This window comes from Scomber scombrus, chromosome 8, assembly GCF_963691925.1.
Source record: "Scomber scombrus chromosome 8, fScoSco1.1, whole genome shotgun sequence".
Taxonomy (NCBI): domain Eukaryota; kingdom Metazoa; phylum Chordata; class Actinopteri; order Scombriformes; family Scombridae; genus Scomber; species Scomber scombrus.
Window position 1 is genome coordinate 1,647,611 of NC_084977.1, and position 22,664 is coordinate 1,670,274.

General features: G+C 38.7%; 1 protein-coding gene across 6 annotated transcripts in view; it reads right to left on the bottom strand.

The window, feature by feature from the left end:
• ptprfa (protein tyrosine phosphatase receptor type Fa) overlaps positions 1–22,664 on the bottom strand; it is a 237,993-nt gene that overhangs the window by 55,535 nt on the left and 159,794 nt on the right. For 3 of the 6 annotated variants that reach the window (XM_062423813.1, XM_062423815.1, XM_062423817.1), the window contains 2 exons: positions 19,195–19,407; positions 4,015–4,178 (listed from right to left, as the gene is read on the bottom strand). In XM_062423813.1, the coding sequence (XP_062279797.1) occupies positions 4,015–4,178; positions 19,195–19,407 (377 nt within the window). Of the gene's footprint in view, positions 1–4,014; positions 4,179–19,194; positions 19,408–22,485; positions 22,503–22,664 lie in introns of all 6 variants that reach the window. The other 3 variants (XM_062423819.1, XM_062423818.1, XM_062423814.1) reach the window with 2 other exon arrangements.

Here is a 22,664-nt window from a genome sequence, read left to right on the forward strand (position 1 = left end):
ACATGGAGGAAGCCCATGTAGGCACCAGGAGAGCAGGCAAATTCCACATAGAAAGATGTGGCAAGTGGCAACTACCATGGCTTGAGGCTGAGGTGGAAGTAGCCCACCTTCAAGTTTAATGCCACCGGCTTTGGGAGTGAGCCACACTATTGTCACGATATTTCAGTATGTTTATTGTTACTTGATTATTACATCTGCCCTGTTAGCACGGTGTTAGCCCAAGTCTGCAATGCTTGTAGCTTGGGTCCCTGGTCCTGGCCCCAAAACGGAAAAGATGGTGCTGTACATAAGCAGCAATTCTGGGATTCAAACTGGCTTAAGTCACACCTCCCTACATCCATCTTTATATAAGTCCCATTTACATTAAGGAAGCTTCGGGTAAAATTAGGAGGTAGGAACTTTACAGGAATGTCCTCTCACTCAGAACTTCTCCCTTTGCCTCCTGTGGGGTACAACTATGTAGCATGGACTGGAAAATGTGTTGCTAGTAAACATAATGTACACACAACAACCATGTTTCCTTCAAAATATATTTGACCAAAGCATTTAGTATTAACATATGTTTTAAGAGACAGGTTTGTAAGTGCATAGGATTTGTCAACAATGAACTGTGAGGAGCTTTAGCTATTTTTGGGCTATATTTGGTGCTGTAACAAAATATGGAAAGAAACATCCAGTATTTTGTGCTGCCATTGAATAAACATGTTGATTTATTCAGCTGTTGGCCTTTCCCTTGTTCCAGTAAGTGCCAGCAACTTAAAGCTTATGCTCTGTTTGAGTAAAAAGAACAGTACCCTCCTTCTGTTTGGCTCCTTATTACATATTTGTTTCATCACTGTAGCAATTATTAGTGTTAACTTGATTATGTCTAATGTGTATAGAAGTGTTAAGCATTCAGAAATGAATGCCTGCACTCAGAGATGTAAGTAAGTGAAATTGCATCGCTTTATTAATTTCTGTGTCTCTGTCTCACCTCATGCCAACAAATTGGCAGCTTTATCTAAAGAGCAGAGCAGCTCTGAATGCTCCCCAAAATCCAAAGAGAGTCTAAACCTGAATTTCAAAAAGTTCACCTGACTTTAAATGTGTTTATGGAGGCAAAGTGAGTTCAAGATGCCTCGCTAACTTCTTTTCCACCAAATACTAAAGAGATCTAGCACAATATAAATGTAAACAGAGGGAGAAACTGAGAGCCAGTATTATATATATATATATATAATTTTTAAAAATTATTTCTTACGTTAATATTTGAACTACAATCTGAGTTAACACCAGGTTTATGAACACATTTTCATTTTACTGTGACCCTACCTGAAATATGACTATTATCTCCTACACTGCACTTTAGCATTTAATGCAACCAGGTCTTATTTGGTGGGAAACTCATTGGATTTCTGCTTCTCTAGCTATGATAAAGGGTGTTATCCTCTTCATAGCAATCCTATTTGCCAGAGTAGAGCAGGAGAAAAAAGCAAAGTTATGAAAAATGTGGTGTTAAAGAACAGGTTTGTATTTTTTCAAGTCTGTCTTAATACAATACTCATATCTACACATGTTCAGTATGTTTAGTTTTTCATCAACGCCATCATTCCTCCTATCCATATTGGTCATAAAGATATCATTTCAAGAATCAACTGTAATTAATGGGGGACAACATTCACAGTCCTGCTTCTATGAAAAACTGCATTCTGAAGTTTAGCTGAAGCTAATGAAGAACTGTCTGTTTTGGACAGGAGGGCATCTTCCAATGTTTACTATCCTTTTTGCTCTGATATTTTTATTCAGTCTTTGTGTTTTCATAAAAAACTTCCAAAATAACTCCACACACACATAACCCTGAACACATCCATCTTTGTGTGAACTTCTTTGAAAAACACAGATGGAGTGTGTTGTGCACTACCAAAAGCTAATTTATTAGGTGTGTTGGTTAGTTGTCTTGATTAAACATGGGACTGTAGTCAAATGTGTGAAAATAAAAGGAAATTGACATTACATTCAACATGGGCACACCTTGTATGATCCAGTTCCAACAACAAATCTATATGAGAATACCAGGAGGTATAGTCTACGTCCACCACAAAAGGGGGTGATGAATGTAAAAGATCCCCAAGTGATTTGAATTTTTACACAGAATGAGGACTAAAGATTTGGCACTAAACTCATGTTAGGATGGATGACTTTACAACCAGTGGGGGGGGGGGGGGGGGAGAGAGAGATTACACAAACCAATAACCCAATTTGTGATAGATTACCTAACTCAAGAAAGTTTAAACCATGCAAGTTTTTTTCATATCTTAGACCAATACATGGCTGGAAGGTAATAAAAACACATTTGATTACACCATGGTATCTTTAGAAACAAGTTGTGCAGTATTGTAACAGATGTGTGATTTATGGAGCTAAAAGATCCAAAACAAGTTTGATCTTTGGAGATGCTTTCCTCATAAGCTCCTTAGTATAGTACAAATAGTATGCAACAAACACAAACAGATCAAGAGAAAACAAGAGAAAGAGGAGGAATGGCAAAAAAAGAAGAGACAAACGTTTCCATTGGAGCAGAGCAGTAGCCATATGGAAGCCCCTTTCAGCCAAGTCAGCAGCTCCAGATGTTTGACCCAAGCACAGGAAGCACGAGCCAACTGTTAGGCTGGAAGAGCAGGTCCGCAGGGCAACGCACAGCGCCTTTCTCCCATATGTCATGGAGGACCTTCGCCTTCAGGCTGGCTCAGCCAAGATGAAGGTCTGTCTTTACTTTAGAAAATACTGACTGCTGTAAAATGTTCTTGTTATCTGCTACGCTGAAGAAAAAGGCTCCAGGTCTCTCTCTGGACTGTGATAATATAATCACTCAGCTAGATGATGTGAGAAGGAACACAATGAACATACACTGCCTTAAAGGTACACACAAACTTTGACTTTTTTCAAAAATCAGTCTGTAAAAGTTTTCCACCCTAAGGGTATCATTTTCAACTGGGGATGGGATGGACATGTCCCCTTTACTTTTCGAAATCCTACTTTTCTCCCCTTCACTTTTAAAGATAATTTTCCAACTTAAATCTCTCTAGACGTTGTACTTTATCTGTCCTGCTTTCAAAATATGGATGAATACAGGAGTTGATAAAACATTTGATACACTCACCTGAGTCTCTTTCAACTGTTACCATGCACTCACAGCAATAAGCTTCTATCAGTACTACATCTACAACCTGAACTGACTTTTGAATGCAGCTGTGTCCTGCTCTGACACCATTGTGGCAGCATCAAATGATCCACTCCCATTGTAGCCAGTGTGCCCATGTCCACTGGACATGTACGTGTATGACATATTTTTTCCATTCCACTATCTTTAAAAGCCATGTGTATTTTTGGCAGAGCAGCACAGGGACACAGGTTTCCTCTGCAAATATACATTCAGTAAATACAGGTGCAAGACATTGTGGGATGGAACAGTAATTAAACTAGTACAGGCACAAAACATCTGTCACCACATCTAAATGAGCTGCAAATGTGTTTTCTACATGATAGAAAACACAAAGAATTAAGAAAAAAGTATTCAGCTGTAATTATACTATAGTGCACAACCTCCACGCCACTCTACATCACCTGGACAAGAAATGCAGCTATGTGAGATTAATATTCATTGACAGCAGTTCAGTGTTCCCCCCAGACTCATCACAAAGTTCAAAGACCTATGATTAAACACCTTACTGTGCATGTGGATTCTTGACTTCCTGACGGACGGACCCCCTGGTGGTGAGGATAGACGGACACAAAGATCAACCTGAAGGAAGTAGAGGAGCTGACCTGCTGGTATCAGGATAAAAACCTACTCCTAAATGTCAGCAAGACTAAGGAGCTGATAGTGGATGTCTAAAGTCTAGGAGGATCGTCAAGAATCCCACCTTTTCTCCCTGTAGCGGCTGAGAAGAAGGTACTCGGGAAGAAGTCGCGGCTGAAGACTAAAATACAGTTATATGTATGCTGTATGTATGTATCTGTGTCTGTCAGACTTACCTCTTGAAGAGTAGAATAGCAATAACGATGATGATGATGAGAATGACGGCCAGCACTGGACCCATCACCCACAGCATCTCTGGGTCCTCAGTGTGTCGGGTCATCCCGCTGTGGAGCTTCACCATGATGGGCTCAGAGAACGGGCTGGCTGCAAACGTCCTCTGCTACAAAACACCAGAGGATGATCCACAGTCAGTTCATAGTCACTGAAGTTCTACACAATACAACATTGAAATGTGATCTTTCCAAACTTTGCACTTTCTGAAATGATATATCGAGAAATAACAGAGATACTGAAAACCAACCAACCAAACCAAACCCTGACCTATCTACTATTCCTTTCTATTATAATCAAAGATTTGTATCTGCAGCCATCAGACTTTACTTTACCACAGTAACATCAATAGATACTCATGGGGCACTACAATTATTATTATTAGTGGTAGTAGTAGTCGTAGTAGTAGTAGTAGTAGTAGTAATAGTATTGCTGGAAATATGCAATCTTTTCATCTGCTCTTTCCTTCATTCATTATCTATATATCTATCTATCTACAAGTCCAATTGTTCCATTTTTTGTGATGATCAATTTTCAGTTATATATAAGCTTATATCTAATTTAAGTACTACTTATAAATCCCATTTGTGCTTTGTTTACAGCTGTTCCTCAGAGATAAAGACAATTCTCCACAAAACTGACAGTTGCTAATTGTTGTTAAATAAAGCAGAATACATAATCAGCCTCTGTCAACACGTCTCCTCCTATTATTTCATGATCCTCCCTTAAACTCATATGCATGTAGGAGACAGGCTCACTTTGCAAACGCTTGCTCAAATGACATGTAAACTGTGACTGCTGCAGGTTTCTGTTTGATAAATGCACTGAATGTGTTTGGAGCAGAATGTGTCATATAATACACAGGTGTTTACCAGCCAGGGAGCGTTTAACAATAGATGCTATAGTGTCGTTATGGGAAATGTAGGATCCAGTGATGTTAAAGCTTGACCCAGACCAGGGACTAAAAGTAAGCATGTTTCAGCCTCTGATACTTCCATTCTGACCATTTAAAAATATATATCTCACGCAAGTCCCCCAATTTACTGTAGCCCTTAAATACAGCAGATGTATGACGTGTATGACATGGGTTTCGAATGCATGTTCAACCTGAACTATACCCACTCAGAAATCTGGCCTTCAGGTCAGAGGTACGCCTCTTTGCATGCACCACTTCTACACCCACACTGTATGGTTCCATTGACCGTTCACCACATTTTGTCCACTGATATTTACAAAAAAAGGTTTAATTCAAACAAGATGGCTGGATCCTCAAAATTACTGTCATAATATCTGCAAAGGCAAATTACTTATCAATAAAGAGTGAAGGTACTTTATTTTCAGAAAAAACCCATATATTAGGTAACTGTAGATATTTGAATTTTTTCTTTTCAATGAACCAGTCCTTAACCGGTGAGACAAAATGCTAATTTTGGACACTGGTGGGCAGGTTCCACAGGGGAGAATGAAGAAGCTTTAAGCACTTCACACACTCACAGCATGCCGACAGGCTGCTTCAGGTGAAGGCAGCTGTCTAATTGTGACAATGGTTAGTGAGCAGCAGGAGGCCAAAAGGAGAGGGAGAGGAGGACGGTGAATCAGAGATGAGACATAAAGAGAATCAGAGAGAGAGAGAGGCAAGCTGCTGTGCTGGTGTGGGAGTGTACGGCTCATTGTGAAGAATCCCCACTGAGGCCAGAGAGGATGGTAGAAGTACAGTGGAGGATATGCATCAGCAACATCCTTTGAGGACAAATCCAATGATGCAGACAACTTCAACTACACCTTCTGGACAGCAGTGGAGACCTGAGGTCGGCCCCGGCTGTTTTCCTGCCATCATTAGACAGCATGGCAGCCTCTTTTATTTAAACAACACAGAATGAGCTCACACTGCTGCTAGGAGACACAGAATGCACCAGAAAGAGTTAGCTAAGCAGGCTGAGATGTAATTAATCAGTATGCATCATTCACTTAGAGGGTTAAAAGAGGTCTATTGTCTTTGCTCCGTTTTTACCAGTACTATACATATACCTATATTGTGTTGGAGTTTGCAGTTAATGTTTGAATTATAACACAACAGGATAATTCTGCTTTATTATATATTTTTTAATATTGCACTCATAATGTTAATGGCTGAGATCTGAGGTCACAGCCACATCTCTAATCAGAGTACTCGTAGCTTTCGTGTGCATTGACAGATTATTAGTCAAACATAACAGATAATATAGTGATTTAGATCATCTGAATAAACTGGCTGGTTTGTTTACAAGCTGTCATCTGATCATCCAGCACGTCCTCCCACCAAAGCAACAGTATAGGTTTTAAATTAAGCCACCAAAAATGACCTATGGTTACATTTGAGTGACAGACGCCATCTAGTGGTCTAATTTTGACCGCGAGAAAAGATGCAGTTGGGATGACATCTAATTGAAGTGACAAATGTCCATATTTGACTCAGCTGAAGGACACCTGTGTTTGCGCCACATGACCAACTGTGAGTAAGGGCAGTTTTTAAAAAGTGTAACTACGATTGTCGTGGTGTTTGCTGTTGCCATGACCACAAACGTTGCCAAACTTTCAGTAAAGTAGTAACTTTAAGCCACACCATGTTTCAAGTGATCATTTTAACCCAAACCACGATTAGCCTTAATCCTAACCAATGCCCATGGATTGATCTTGAGTGCATAGTACAATGGACCTATGTAGTTATTTATGTATGAGCACATATTGGATCATCTGACTGATGGTGTTTCTTGCCCTGCCCAACTTTGATGTAACAATGTCATTTTCTCAAATATGTCTATGAAAATAAGACCTATGTTGTAGTTAGTAAAGTTATCCCTGAGAATAATAAAAAAAATACATATATAAAAGGATACACCAAATATTCCAGTCAGACTGACACAGTGATGCAGATACACCACCATCTACAGTCATGACCCTCCATCACAACCCTCCTCCTGGAGTCTCTGACTGACAGTGACAACCAGAAATGAACCAGTGACTGCTGACTCATATGAGTGGGTCTAGTGCAGGTTGAACATGCATTCAAAACCCACGTCATACACACATCTTCTGTATGAAAGGGCTACAGTAAGTTGGGGGACTTCAGTGAGATATATTTTTAAATGGTCAGAATGGAAGTATCAGAGGCTGAAACATCCTTACTTTTAGTCCCTGGTCTGGGTCAAGCTCTAACATCACTGGATCCTACATTTCCCATAACGACACTCAATAGCATCTATTGTTAAACACTCCCTGGCTGGTAAACACCTGTGTATTATAAACTCCTCACCCCCAGCTTGTAACTCAGGTGTTTTGTTCTAACTTTGCAGTTGCAGAGCCACAGAAGACATTTAACTGTTTTCTTAGTCTAGTAGTAGGAGTGGTGCTAGCAAATTAACTTTGACATGTAAAACCAGTGGAGTGTTAAAAGGGGGCCTTCTAACACTGCAAAAACAGCCGGCTATCAGTTTGTAGCCAGTATATAAGAACTTTAACATTTGTTCAGAACCCCTCTGAGGGTCCTTGGATAACTCCTGTGGTGTATGTATATGCAGAGTATGGCACCATTAGAGGATATAAAGTTTTGGAGAAAAGTATTTCAAGTTATTTTCTTTGAAAAATCTTTCCATCTTGATCAGCAGTGCTGAAGTGTAAGCAGTTAGATATTGGCAACATAACAAGCATTAAACAAGAGTTAGGCGGATCAATTTGCAAAGCGTAATTCACTTCAAGTAATTGTGCTGCTTGTCACTTTATGTGTGACAAGTGCAGACAGTTGGATTGTGTTTGTGAATGAGACTATAAATATTCCTGTAAGCTTGATGGAGACTAAAGCAGCTCTAGTTCTGGCTAAAGCTCCTCTGGGTGAAAGCTGTAAACACCATTGAAGTATGCTGCTTGTTAAAACAATGTCTACCAACCACAGCTTCACTTCCTTATCGATTCATTAATTTCCATATATATTTTTTACACACTTTTTCAGTCTTACACTCATTGTCGGTGCGTGTGATACCAGGGCGGACAGCTTCAAATAAATGATACATGAACTTTGTCGCTGTAAGAGATTTGTTGAACATTTGTCATGTTGTTGGAAAGCTGAAATGAAACAAATGACCTTTGACATCTCATGGTCTGAGACCTTTCCAAACACATCAAACTGTACAAAAGCACACCATAAATCTAGCACATTTGGATGGATGTAAGGGTTCATTTTCTAGATGGAATTCATAATCACGCCAAGCACCTTACTCTGACTGAATCTTCCATACTTCGCCTTGAAAATCTATATAGACTGTGTAATTAATGCATCTTAAATATGCTTTTAAAGGTTCCAGAAGCCTTGATTTAGAACCGTGTGTTTTCATATATGAATAATTAATATATGACACTACACAAAAGATGAAATAACAGCTAAGTGACTTTTCTTATAAATGTCCACTGGGCATTTCTATTACATGCAAAACAAAAAGGGAAGACCATGTAGGTTTGGTGGATATGGTGCCACACAAACATGGCACAGTGTGAATTTAAATTGTATGTCTGAGTGAGATGAGCCAATTAACACCTTGAACAGAAAATACAACAGAGCTTCATCACGTTCAACCTACCAAGACACTGAAGAAAAAGACTGTACAGTTATATTAGGTTATATCCGACACTGACATCCATTTATGTATCATGCATTCCAAACTGATTCAACAAACCTATGATTAAAAAGATGAGATCTGTATATCGTGTTATATTCAGCATATTGTACATTTCCACTAGTTTAATCAGTCCAACTGTCTTGTCAAACTTTTTGAATTTAGTAATACTGTCCAATTGCTTCTTCTTTCTTTTTTTTGCAATCACTATTAAGCTTCCATAAATTAACCTTGAGATTTCCTGTACACCTTTCATATTAAAAGTATATCAGGAAATGTTACATGAGCTGTTGGAATGCTTTTAAAAATAGCAAAGTGAAACAACAGTAACAAAAAACAGTATTTCTGAAACTCAGGGCAGCTGAGTGGTGAATGGGTTGTGCTACTGATGGAATTAGTGCTGTAAAGGTAAACATGGAGGAGGATGAGTTTGCAGTTAAATGATACAGGACCACCCAAGAATATAGAGAGGCTTCTTACTCAAATATGATGAATCATACTTAAATAAAGGAATAATTCTGATGCATACCTATTTCATATTACATATCAAGATTTTAGAATGATGCTATACCTATATATGTAAAATACCAGTCAAACATGGACACACTTCCTCATTCACTTGAATGAGAAAATGTGTCCAAACCTTTGATTGGTACTGTATACTGTATATGTTCACTATTGTCTTTTACCCCTTGGTTGGGGGGATGGTGGGTGAGGTGGGCAGATTTTGGAGTTGAGGAGAGGGAGACGGGAGGTATTGTATGGAGATTGGGTGATATAATGATATAATGTGTATTTAAAGTATTATACAGACAGTTATTTAAAATGTATCAAGTGAATGATGTGAATATATTCATGGATAAATTATAATCACAAAATCAACAAAAAAACAAAAAAACAAAAAGAGGTGAAGGGTCAAACAACATGTGCCCAGACAGAATGCACAAATTGCACGAAACCACAGAACAAGTGAGAAAAGATGAGAAATAAGAGAGGACTGTGTAGATTAGAGCAGAGGCGACAATATGATCCAGTGAGAATGTGTTGATGTGAAAAGAAAATCAATACTTTGCTCCAGAAATCATTAGAAATTATTCAGTTCATGACCCTGGGTGCTCTCTCAGTCACCATCATCCTGCCATCTTCAATATCATCTTTCCAAAGTAATTCTGCATGAAGTTGACATCACTTTCCTCCTCTGGTATCCAACCTGGACACATCGTTCAGCACATACCACGTTAGAGCATCTCAACTTGTTTGATTAAATGACAAAGTGGAATTAGGAATTTGGAACGCTTGTAAGACATTCTGGTTGAGAGAAGTGGAGATTATTTTACCTATTTCAAACAGCAATATGCTTAACCATATTTCCTCCATTTCTGGAAGATTCCTGACACACTGGAAACAGCAGTGGCAACAAGTAACTTATCTCAGCCCACAGGTGTAAGCAGGAATTAAGCCTGATGTTTATGTGCTGCACATTCTTTTGATTTAAAAGACTTTGTAGATTTGACTTGATTTAATGACTTCTGATTAAAAGGGGAGGGTGTTTATCAGTAACTAAATGCTTTAGAAGGGGTTTTTTTCAAGTAGCACTATTGAGCATTCTTTTGATGAGTGGGTCCTTGGTTTGTTTGCATCTTTCGCTCTTCTAGGAAAAATAATGTATTCATTCATTTATTCATTCTCTCAGTCATTCAAACCTTCATATAGACAGGGTAAGCCATAGCAAGGTCTTTTTTTATAAGAATGATTATAATACAAATATAAAATATATAATATACATAAGCAGCAAATATAAAAAGCAAATGAGATTACATGAGCAATAAGCAATATAAAAAATAATGAACAATAAATCTATATATATAAAAGCAATTAAATGATGCATATTATAAAAAAATATATTAAGGTAATAAAAAGCAATTTATGAACATAAAAGTTAAAGCTCAATTGAAACACATATATTCACACTGCCCTATGTTGACTATAAGAGATTTAAAGTGATGAAGTTGTTCCATTTGTGTGTAGTGTTATATTTAAAGCAATATTTTCAATATCAGTGCTAGTCTTGGGACTATGGGACCAACAAATCTTGTGAAATCGCACTATAGTTAATGATGTAAGTAGCCAGGAAATGAGTCAAGGAGAGTTTTGTATACACACAGAATGCAGCGCTGTTCTTTTCTCACCATCAATGATTGCCACCCAACTTTCTGATTGCAATGCAATGATGTGTTTGAAAGCCATCCATATTTATGAACTTTTGGTGGAATGACAGCAGGAGATTCTTATAACTTAGACCATAGTCCATAATGGTTAAAAATATTGACTGAACAATTTGCTTTCCATATAGGCAAATCTATACGCTGTGTAATACATGCCTTATTTGATTTTTTTTAAAGCCAGTTTTACTTTTGAAGACTGAGTCATTTCATTAAAATGGTTTTAGAAGTACGGTTTATCATCTATTCAGAAACCAAGGTATTCAAAAGAGCATACTCTTTCAATCCGTGTCCTACTAAGAGTAGTACTATTTACTTCTATGTTACTGTTAGTCAGTTCTCTAGAAAACATACGTTTAGCTTAATCTGAGTTTAACAGTAATGTGAAATCATTGTTTGCTGTAGAAAATCAATCACAGAAATCGATATGTGCGTTTTGAATCACCTGGGCAACAGAGGGCACTGTTGTATAGATTATAGCGTCGTCAACGTTCATATAAATTGTGTGGTATTCACACTTTTTCAACTTATTAATTTATAAAAAATAGTGGACAGAAGTGCCAGGTGTAGATCTCAGGTGTTTCAAAAGAATGTGATGATCAACAGTATAAACTACCTTAGATAAAGCAATAAAAAGAGCAACAGAATCCTGCCTGTTATCTAAAGCACACACATGTATGTGCACAAGCACGTAGGTGAAGCAATATATATTCTGCTGCTGGTTTCATTCATTTCAGTATCTGACAGTTGGTGCTGATAACATGTCTCTAAAGCATCAAGCATGTGATCTTTTTTTATTTATTGATAACATATCCATCTGTACGGTGACATATGATGAAACTATAAAATGTGTATAGAATATATTCATGTTTATGTTGGCTTGTTAACGTTCAAGTTATGGATTGTAGATTTAATGAATACTGAATATTATTGATATTATGATCTCTCATCCCTGACTGAGATGAACAATCTCAGGGTGGCCATTTGTCCAGAGGCAGTGTGGTTTAACCCTAACAACTATTGGGTGATTCCAAACCTCACCATCCAGTGCCAACATCTGGAGCCAAAGAAGATTCTGAATCAAGTTGGATAAATGAAGGGTTGGAGGTGAAGGATAAGCATACCACAAACCTCTGATTACTGTTCAGCTTTTCATTAACCATCACCAAAATCTCTCTCTAACCTTAAACTTCATTCTTTAATTTAACTTAATTGTATTTTATGTAAGAGGAACACATTTTGGAGGCTATATTTTGCATGTTATTATGCTGCTGGAGAAACTGAAACAGAATGTAGCACAGTATACTCTGGTTAAAGTTAGATTAGTCCATAAAACACACAAGGATCTACTTAGAATAACCATGATAAATGAAGTTGGTTGTGCAGCTTTCATTAGGGAGAGTCCCTCCCTGCTCTCACACACACTGCCAAGCAGACTACTAACTCTGACAAACTGCAGCATTTCCTAAAGAAGACTGAGCATAGCCAACTTTTCCAACTGTGTTACAAATAGTCTATAGAAGAAATCTTGAAACCTTAACAGCTAAAAGGTGTGCAGCTTGATAACATGTTCCGCTCATCTGTCTTCTCAGCTCTTTCAGCTTTTTTTTCTCCGTAGTACTTTTTGGCACTTTTAGCAAAGTGCTGCCTACAGCTTAGAAAACTTTTTTTTTTTTTTTTTTTAAATAACAGTTTCTGTGGCTTTTAGACACCGTAGACACATATTCTAAAGAATATTTAGATAATCTCAGGGGGGAAGTTTGGAGGTGATCAATCTAAGTGGCACTACCCGATAGATAGTAATCCTTCAGGGGTGAAAAATATGCTGCTGCTACATCTGCAAGCTGGAGAGGGAGTGGGCTGAGCAAAGAAGAAAAGTTGGTTTGAACATTCTTCTTTTGTTTCTTGGCCATAATCTTCCTTGAAAAAAGAGGAAGCGACTGATAAAATAAGCAGAAACAATGTGTGATTCTAATGTCTTCTGACAGCTCTGTTATTTCCCCGAACTCGGAAGATTTCCACCTCAGCCAGAGCTTTCCGCTCACAGCTCATCTATCTGTAACAAACTGGAAGCCATCCAGTAGGCTCAGTGTGTTTCCCACAATCCCCAGTCCTGCTCCGCCATCCTTCTCTCTTCCTCTCTGTCGCCTCTCCTCCGCTTCTCCTCATCCCTTTTCTTCCTCCATCAGAAACTCATTCCAGCTTCAGAGCAGCCTCTCCCCAATCACTGTAGCATTTCTTGCTTTCTCAAGTACATTTGTGCATTTCCCTCAGGTGCCCCCCCCCCGCTCCTACCAATCTTATCCCCCCATTAAGCTTGCTCTCTTTTCTCTCTCCACCTCTCGTTCCTCTGCTCACCTCTCTGTCACTCCCACAGGGCTCTGCATTCAGAGGAAGCCGTCGTTCACCCCCAGCCCCCCCTTCCCTCAGCTGTAAGTGATCACACTGTTTATATGGCATTTTTCTATTATCCAATTTCACACGTCCTAGCTTGTTTACCAGCAGTGGGGGCCACAGAAAGCCGCAGTGCCCTTTTGCTTTATTCTCCAGGCCCCTCTTTCTTTCTTTCTTTCTTTCTTTCTTTCTTTCTTTCTTTCTTTCTTTCTGTCTTTCTTTCTTACTTTTCTTTCTTTCTGTCTTTTCCTTCCCACTCTCCCCTTCTCCTCTCCCCTCCACGCTGCAAGCAGCTTTGCAGTAGCAATAAAAGCTAAGCTTACTTCCTCTGTTTTCAATGAATATGATTAGCTTTCTATTTTTACATGGGCTTGAATAACATTCATCTGAGTGTCATTTGCTGAATCTGAGCTCCGGTGCTCTGTTATTCACACAATGAAACACGTATTGTCCAAGGCTACACACTGGTGACGAACGCTGTAATGAGTGCAGAGCAGCACAAACTGAGAGGAGGAGCAGGGACGTTGCATGTTAGTCGAACATTATTTGCTTGAATGACCTCTGAATGTTAGTTTAAGTGAATTTTCTTGGACGGCTCCAAACTAAACTGTCTGAGCGTGTTAAAACAAACATGCAGCATTCACCAAGAGAACAAAATAGAATGAAATAATAATGACTTTAAAGGGTAACTGCACACTAAATTGTTATTTAAAGCTCTATAGGACCGTTTCCACTACAGGAACTTTGGGGTCATTTTACAGGGCCGTGACCGTTGGCGCGTGTCTCCATAGAAGGAACCTCCTGGAGGATGATCTCCTGCAACTTTTACGGAGGCAAAATGAGTCCCTGCCTCGGAGTATGTGCTCCGTGCAGCCCCGAAAAATTGACTCAGTACTGATTGGGTATGCTCAAAGCTGGATATGACGTCAACAGAAAGCGCCAAAATAAGCGACATTTTTTAAACCCAGCAGAAGAAGAGTAATGGATTGTGTCCCGTTCACTACTTTGAAGATATTTTGGTAATTTAATATATAAATTACACTTTGGAATCCATAATCATAGTGACATTACCCTGTTTGTAAGAATATTACTTTAGTAGTAAAGTAGCATTAGTAGGGGGGGCTGTATCTCAGGAGGTAGAGCAGTCGTCCACCAATTGGAAGATTGGTGGTTTGATTCCCGGTTCCTCCAGTCCACATGTTGATGTGTCCTTGGGCAAGACACTTAACCCCAAATTGCTCCTGATGGCTGCACCGACGGTGTATGAATGTGTATAAATGGTTAACTTCCACCTGATAAGCAGGTTAACACCCTGTGTGGTAGCTCCTGTCATCAGTGTATGAATGTGTGTGAATGGGTGAATGAGACATGTAATGTAAAAGTGCTTTGAGTGGACAGAAAGACTAGAAAAGTGCTATATAAGTTAAATACTATGGTAAATAGACTTATTGAAAATATGATATAATGCAAGCTTACAATATAAATATTAGCAATTGAAACTACAAAGCGACTTGTCCACAGTTACTTTTCCACAATGCAAACTGACTATTAATTACTTTTATCCATTTAATTGAAATGTAGGCGTTCGAAGTTATAGTTTAGTTCCCTGGCTGATGGCATCACTAGCGAGATGTTTTTGGTGTCCAGTTTCATGTCAAATTATTTATTTGTTATTTTTGTGAGGGAGCAACAGCTGACACATCGTTCACAGCACAGCTCATTTAGTCCTCATTCTTTGTCTTTCTCTGGGCCTTTAATTCCACCACTTACACACTATATAATAATCTGTGTTTCTGTTGATCTATTTCTGAGAGTGGGACCTCAGTCTGCTCATAAAATCCTTTAAAGTCTTTGGTGTCATTTTCATGAATGGAGCTTCTCCACAACCTGCTGAACTCCTGACCTTATATGATATTTTTAGGGCATCAATTATGTTAATGTATTATTCTCTGGAACGTGGGTTCATTTAGAACAGGTGGGATTCATCATGTTTACGCAGCTCATTTACAACTCTTTCCTAGTGTTATGAGTTCTTTGGTGATTCTGATGTCGCACGCTCGTGAAGGTCCACCTCACAAAAAAAGATACATTTAAGATAAGAATAGGAAAATGTTCTTGCATGAGGCCCACTGTATGTAAAACAAGTATATTTATTAATTCTGTCTTCTTGAATTTGAAAATTCAGTTCCGTTGAAGGGTCTGCCCCTCCCTAATTGTGATGCAATAGGCAGTACTCTGAGGTATAGTTCATATATCAGCTGTCATACAAAGTAGACATATGAGATCACTGGCTAACTCAGTTTGTGCCTCTCACACAGAGCTGCAGGTAGCGTTAGCAAGATTGATGAGAGATGGCCGAGAGGCGACGGTGGACTACTCAAAGAAACGTGGTTATGCACACAACCCAAAGATCTATTAATTTTCTGTGGCAGTAAACACAACAGGAGGGCCCACCAATAACTTACCATGCTATATTCAGACCTTAACAAAATATTCAGGGCTGACAATGCTAACACCCCCCACCCACACACACATACCAGGAAAGCCTTTCGTAGTAGAGCCAATAGCTCAACTACAACACAGGTACCACACAGAAACCTTCATACAGGGCCATGGATGTGCCCTGCAGTCCAAAGCTCCAGTATGTCCTCATATGTGACCTGTGTTACTTGTGTCTCCTGTTTGTTGCTGTGAGGACCAAACTTTCCACTGTTGGACATTAGTTAATAAAATTATGGAAATATATGTATTAGGGCTGTCAATCTTCCTCTATAATCACATTTGAATTTCATTAATTTTTTTTTTTTTTAATATTTGAATAATATTGTATATATTATAATATTTTGAATTATATTCAAATTATGCTCAGATTTAGTTGATTACTTATATTTACAATGTACTTATATACATGCTTATGTTGCCAACTCCACTGTCAACATGTGATTATTTTATGTTCTGTCCACTAGAGGGCATCCCAACATTACCCAGAAACATGCTAAAGCTTTCAGCTAGCTGCTAAACAATAACTAAGCTGAGGCACAAATGAATAACATTTTTCAACTTTAATGAGCATAATCTGAAGATAAACTGAAGATAAATAAAAGTGCTCTGTTTACTGCATTAACATTTCATACAATTTTAGGGTGATTTGGTTTTATAGGTTCACTCGTACGCCAGCATTTCAAATATTTAATATTTGTTATTTTTCCGTTTATTGTTAGAAATCCAAAACACTTTCACACAGCACTACATACGTTTTCATGAGTGGTGATTGTTATCTTTTTTTGTTTTACAATTTCAATTATATTTAAATACCAAAATTTGTTCCAACAGCCCTAATATGTATCTATCGATGCACTTTTAAACAACAACATTTTGAAATATGAGTGTCGTATAGCACATTAGCATTTGCTCTTTAAGGAGGATTTTTCTGTCTGTCAGCTACGGCTGGCTGATTATGATCAAAATCACGATTAATTGAACTTTTAACCTCGATTACGATTAATGAATGATTATCTCCACCCTTGATGAACCATTATGTATTTTCACACTTTCTTTTGTTTTGTATTTTACACTGCTGCCCTCACACCATATTTTGTGATATTTTCGCACATAAGTATCTTTAGGGAGGTAAAATAATGATGTTTTAAGGTGTGACGCTGTGGTTAATGTCTAGTTTACTTGATTACAACTATGTAAAGATCATGGTTTGGTTTAAAATGATCACTGGAGACAAGTTTTGAAATTCCTTAAAGATATGCAACCTTTACTGTCATGGCAACAGTGAACACCACGATTAATTGACATGAGCAAGATTTAGTCGATTAGAGTTTCTAAATGTCGCTTTCGATTATTTTCCGATTAATTGCCAGCCCTAGTGTCAGCACAATTTAAATTGCATTTATAGCTTTTGGAGTCATGTCAACACTGTGTCTGTTTAAAGCTGGTATGCCAGAAGTCACATCTCCTATTCTGGACCAAAAGCTCTCCCTTGAATCTAAACTCATTTATATGTAGATGCCATGAGAGTAAATGACTGATCTCAGGAACAAAAGCACATGAAATTAGAGAGAGGCAGTCTGAAGATGGTATGCTCTGAAAGCAAGATGCCTGCTAGTGACAGCATGGATCAGGACTTCAGTGCCTGAGAGTTATACCTGAAGATGCATACATGGCTCAAGGACATGATTCGCATCACTGCAACGTGCTTGGCATGAATGCACGGCTGCCTGAGGGGCTGCTTGTTAGTTCCACCGATAAAAACACTGGGGAGGAAAAACAATGCCATTCACAACGAACTCTGCTCTGTTTACTCTGAATTGCAAAGCTTGTGGAAAATGTACGGGACACATACTGCAGTTGTAAGTACAAGAATGTGACCGATAGGGTAGACATGAAGTTTTAAGTAGTTTTATGAGATCTATTCATCTGACGATTTAAAAGGCCAAGAATGCGGAGAAAACAGCGATAGATATGCATATTAAAAACCCATCCACGTCGCCTCAGCCATTTGCCCGTCCTCTGGTGTAGTTTTATGATTTATTAAAGGGCAAGAGGTGTCAAGCGTAGCCTTGGTGTTGGTGAACTTTTCCTGACACTGTGCTGCTACTTACAAGGCAGACTGTAACTTACAGCTTAATCCAGTCTGCTCAACTTTGCCATTCCCTCACTGTAACAGCAAGCCGGGGTCTGTGTATTTATAGGAGTTCAGAAGGAGTGCATGACTTTTTAAAAAATCTATGCTAAGTTGGCAGGATGGTCACATCCCTTCTGGATATCTATTTGTATCATTACCGTTGCTTGGTTCTGTCAATACACTATTGATCAAGAGCACCAAAACATTATAGACTGGGGAAATAACACAAACACATGAACATATATAATGCAGTCCAGTATAACAACAACAACAATATAAACTGTGATACTCTTAACAATTCATGGTGACGGTCAGGGGAGCTGACAGGGATTTTGGGGCCCATGAAAATATATCACATTGGGCCCCACCACCACATACAGACCCCACCAATCATGCGCAATTGCTGTAACCCCACCTCTACCTGTGAAGGCTTGTAACTCTCTTATAGTCCAATACTAACTACAATATGTACTGATGTTGAGCTGTGAAAATAGGACACAGGACTGAACCAATTCATGTAAGTAGAGGGGGGTTTATGGGCAATACAGAAGCTTTGGGTGGGTAATTTTTGCCAATAAATAATTTTATTTTGTAAATAAAATACCTTATTTATGTCTATTGATGATTGTAAGTTAATTAAAAAACAATAACCCATGCTGTAATGTTCTTAGTGCACTTCTCAGTCATGGGCCCTTAGAATCATCCTAACTTTTCCCCCCCCTTATGGCGCCCCCTGGTGACAGTGACCTGCTAGACGGGGACTTTAACCCCTACAAAGAATTACAATAGACCCACCAAGACATCACCATGTTTGGCATAAAAACTATTGTTTGTTTTGCTGTATTTGGGATCTCCGGTTACCTTCTCTGCACAGGAATCGTCTGTTAGTCTGTTTAGTGAAGTAATACTAAATTGTCATTCAGCTTGCTTTGGTAGCTGATATCATAATGAAGATGCATTGTTTCAACATAAAAGCGCATCGTTGGATGACCCAGAACCTAGTGAAAATAATGAGGCAGAGAGCGTTACCTGTACAACAGCTGGAGGAGACCAGATGTGACAGTACTCCTTACTCCTGCAGTGCTGTGCAATGACAGCGTCATCCCAAATCCCCAAAACCACCTCGCCCACGAGTTACCATGCTGCCAGACCACTGAAGCTTTAAAATGTATTAAATCATATCCTTTTAAATACAAAGAGGTCAGTAAACAAGTAAAAGGCACTCACAGACTCGTGGTCCGTCAGGTCAGCCAGGACAAAGCAGCGGTACTGCTGCTGGCCTGGTAGGGGTTTATTGTAGTAGCCATTGTATTCCTTCTCATCACCCAGAGTGAAGACATCAGGCAGAGCGTCCAGCTTGGCAGCAATATATGGCTGCAGGAATTCCTGGCTCTGTCTCTTCTTTCTCTGCAGACTACTGTTGACACCAGCCTCCAGGAGCTGCCAGGAAGACAACAGAACAAGAGAGATTTTAGAACAGTTAGGCCATGAGGTGGTGTTACAGTGGAACATAATATACAATTCTAAAAAGCTGTATATCCTTAGAAAAAAAAGCTCCAGTCTGTGAAAGCAGTCTTATATACATACATAATAAACTACAATAAGTCCCCTCTACAATACATGAGAAACAAAGTACACTGTCGCCCATAAAGTTGGAATCAAATATTTTTTTACCTCTTTCCATGAAATGATTGTGACAATGTGATTTATTCTTGACAGATAACGTGTATATCTTCCAAAACCGTATTAATCAATCTTTTCCAAACATATCACAATGAAAATGTAAATAGGAGTAAACATAGGATTGTGTCGGAAAACAAAATGATTCCAACTTTACAGGCGACAGTGTATGTACCCATGAATAGAACAGTTATCCAAACTGGAAATAAACAGAGTATGACTGAGATATTCTTGACAGCAGGTACATTACATGGTCATCCCAAATATTATGTACTTTGGGTTTGGGTCTTTGCCTTGTTTGAACATGTCAGTTCCAATGAATAATATTATTATTATCAGTATTATTATTATTATTGTATAAATGCAGCTCAAAGTGCTTTACAACAAAATAATTTACATGTAAAACATTACATTAATGTAACATAAGTTAGAAAATAGAACCTGCTTAATGATATTAATGAACATAGAATGAGATCAAATAAAAATACAATAAAAACAACACGTTTTTCAGAGGTGGTCATTTGAGATTTAATAGTGAAAACTTAGATTAAACTTAGAATACTTGCTATAAGCAAATAGAACCTCCCTTTTCCCAACATACACAGTCTCACCACTGCTCTTGAAGGGAAATGTTAGACAATACTGTCTATTGAATACCCTTGTTTACTGCCTTTTTGGTAAGAGAGATTGTGAATGGAGGAGTAGAACGATGAACCCTTTTAGTGTCCCACTTTCAGTGGCACACTTTGCTTGGGTACTTTGGGCCACATGTCTAAAGTCTTACAATGCTGTGAATGCGGTGAAGATTCAACAGCTTAAGTGCTTGTTGGGTGGTTGAACAGCATTGGAACCCCCCCCCCCCCCCCGACACCTTTCTAACATCAGAATTAGGGGGGTTGTATAAAACCATTGCAGTTACTTTTCTACATCCAGAGTCTATAGCAGAGGGTGAGTCAAATTTGCGATCTCCTACAATATAATTAAAAATCGACGTGACTTGATTTAACTGACAAACAGATATTCAGATCGACTACACGCAGTGATTTGCTAGGTCGGTGGAGGTTTTGTCATTCTCTACACAACTACATCTATCACTTTTGATGTGTACTAATAAGTAAAACACTATGAATACCTTCTGTGATAGACTGTCTGAAAATGTGCCTTGTAATAACTATATTTAACTCATTATTGCATCTCACCCGTCTCTGTGACAGCCAGCTTTTCACCCTTTGAATCATCACAACAAAACACACTTTCACTTCATATGAACTAGTTATTGTCTAGAGTCACCTCACCCTTAGCATTCATACCTTACTGTACTGACTGGGCTGTAAGAAGACAATCATATTGGTTCAATCAATAGACTCTGGTTCAGTTTCTTAGATTCAAATAAATGGTTCATTCTTGACCTTTACCTACTGTTCATATTCTGACTCGTAATTATTAACTTCAGTCAATGATGGAAAATATTCAGTTAACGCAACCTCTGTTTTACTCCAATGGATCATCTTTATTCTTGGAAAGGGGCATGTAGGAGGATACCAGACGCTTTATGATTAGTTTGAAGGCCTGCTGTGACATTCAAAGGGAGTACAGTGGGTCATGCCTTCATTAGAGAAGCTCTGCTGTTCCTTTTCTGTCCCAAGTATGTGTGCCTGTATGAGACATCTTTCTCCACCACCTGCTTCCTATCTCCACTTTATATCATTTTAGAGTCACACTTACCTGCCACCCATCAATGTTCAAGGTGACACTGACATACAGAGAGAATTGTCACTATATTCACTGGGGAAGTTTCAATCACACACAGACCACATCTGCAACCTTTTCTTTTCATTGTCTTGACAGCTAAAACAAAGACATTTTGTAAAGGAGAGCAACTCAGCTTATCAACGTAGAAAGACTTAAGATTTAGCCTTCAGGGAAAGAATGCTTATTTACTCAATATCCTCTGTGGTTCATCATATTGAAGAAGTGGAGCATTTACTTTATACTGGAACCTTTTTCTGCTGATGACAATATACAACAGAAACATACTGATGGCTAAGCAGCAGACCTGAGATTAAGGGTAAATCATATATTACATTTTGAATAACTTGCATAGACAGGAGCTCTTGTGTAATAATAATGAAATGCTGTATCTTCCTAATGCTGCGCTGACACCATCACTTCTGTTCAAAAGCATCACAGATTAATACAGCTACAGTTTGATTCTTTTTGTTCATTTTCTCAAGATAACTACATGACAATGCAAATACTTGTGTTCACATTAAAACACCAAAATGGTCCTGATGGGCAGGTGTGGCCACATGAGCAAGTCAGAAAAACCAGTGAAGAAGAATTGGTATACTGTTTCCATTTCCACAGTGACTTCCTGACATTTAGTCTACTGCAAGCTGGTTATAACAGTTTCAGTAGTGAAAGGTGGTAGACATCTATGCTTAACTCTAATCCACAATAAAAAAAGAACAATACGCACATTAAAACGTCTGTAATTGTTATTTTCGGTTGTGTTTCTTTCTTTTCCTTTCTCAGTGAAACACTGCAACACCGCCAAGGATCAGCTGCCATGAAGCCCGCCATCAGAGCAACGAGACGGCCCCGTTAGCATCTGAGCTGAGGAACCAAGCCAGGCCTGAAAGACAGACTGAAACACAGCCTGCTTACTCCTTAAGCGAGACAAGTAAGAGGCTTAAGTCTGAGTCATTATACTTCCCGATGAGTAGCAATCATATTCTAATCATATTGATGCAGGTGCTCAGAGTGGACCCTCTCAATGTCACACTTCTCTCTATTGGTGCTGGACAGTTCAACCACTGCTGATACATTCATGCCAACAGGATTTGTTGCAGCAGCTCCCTCGACCCCTACAACCTCCTGTGTATGGAGGGTTAGTCTTCTCAGTAGATCCTCAGTTTCTATGAAAAAAAAAGCCTCTCTCATCTCAAACACTTAAATCCTTAATGCAAGTGTCTCTGTGTCACCTGAGATCTGTTCAATATTCATTTAACCTTTAC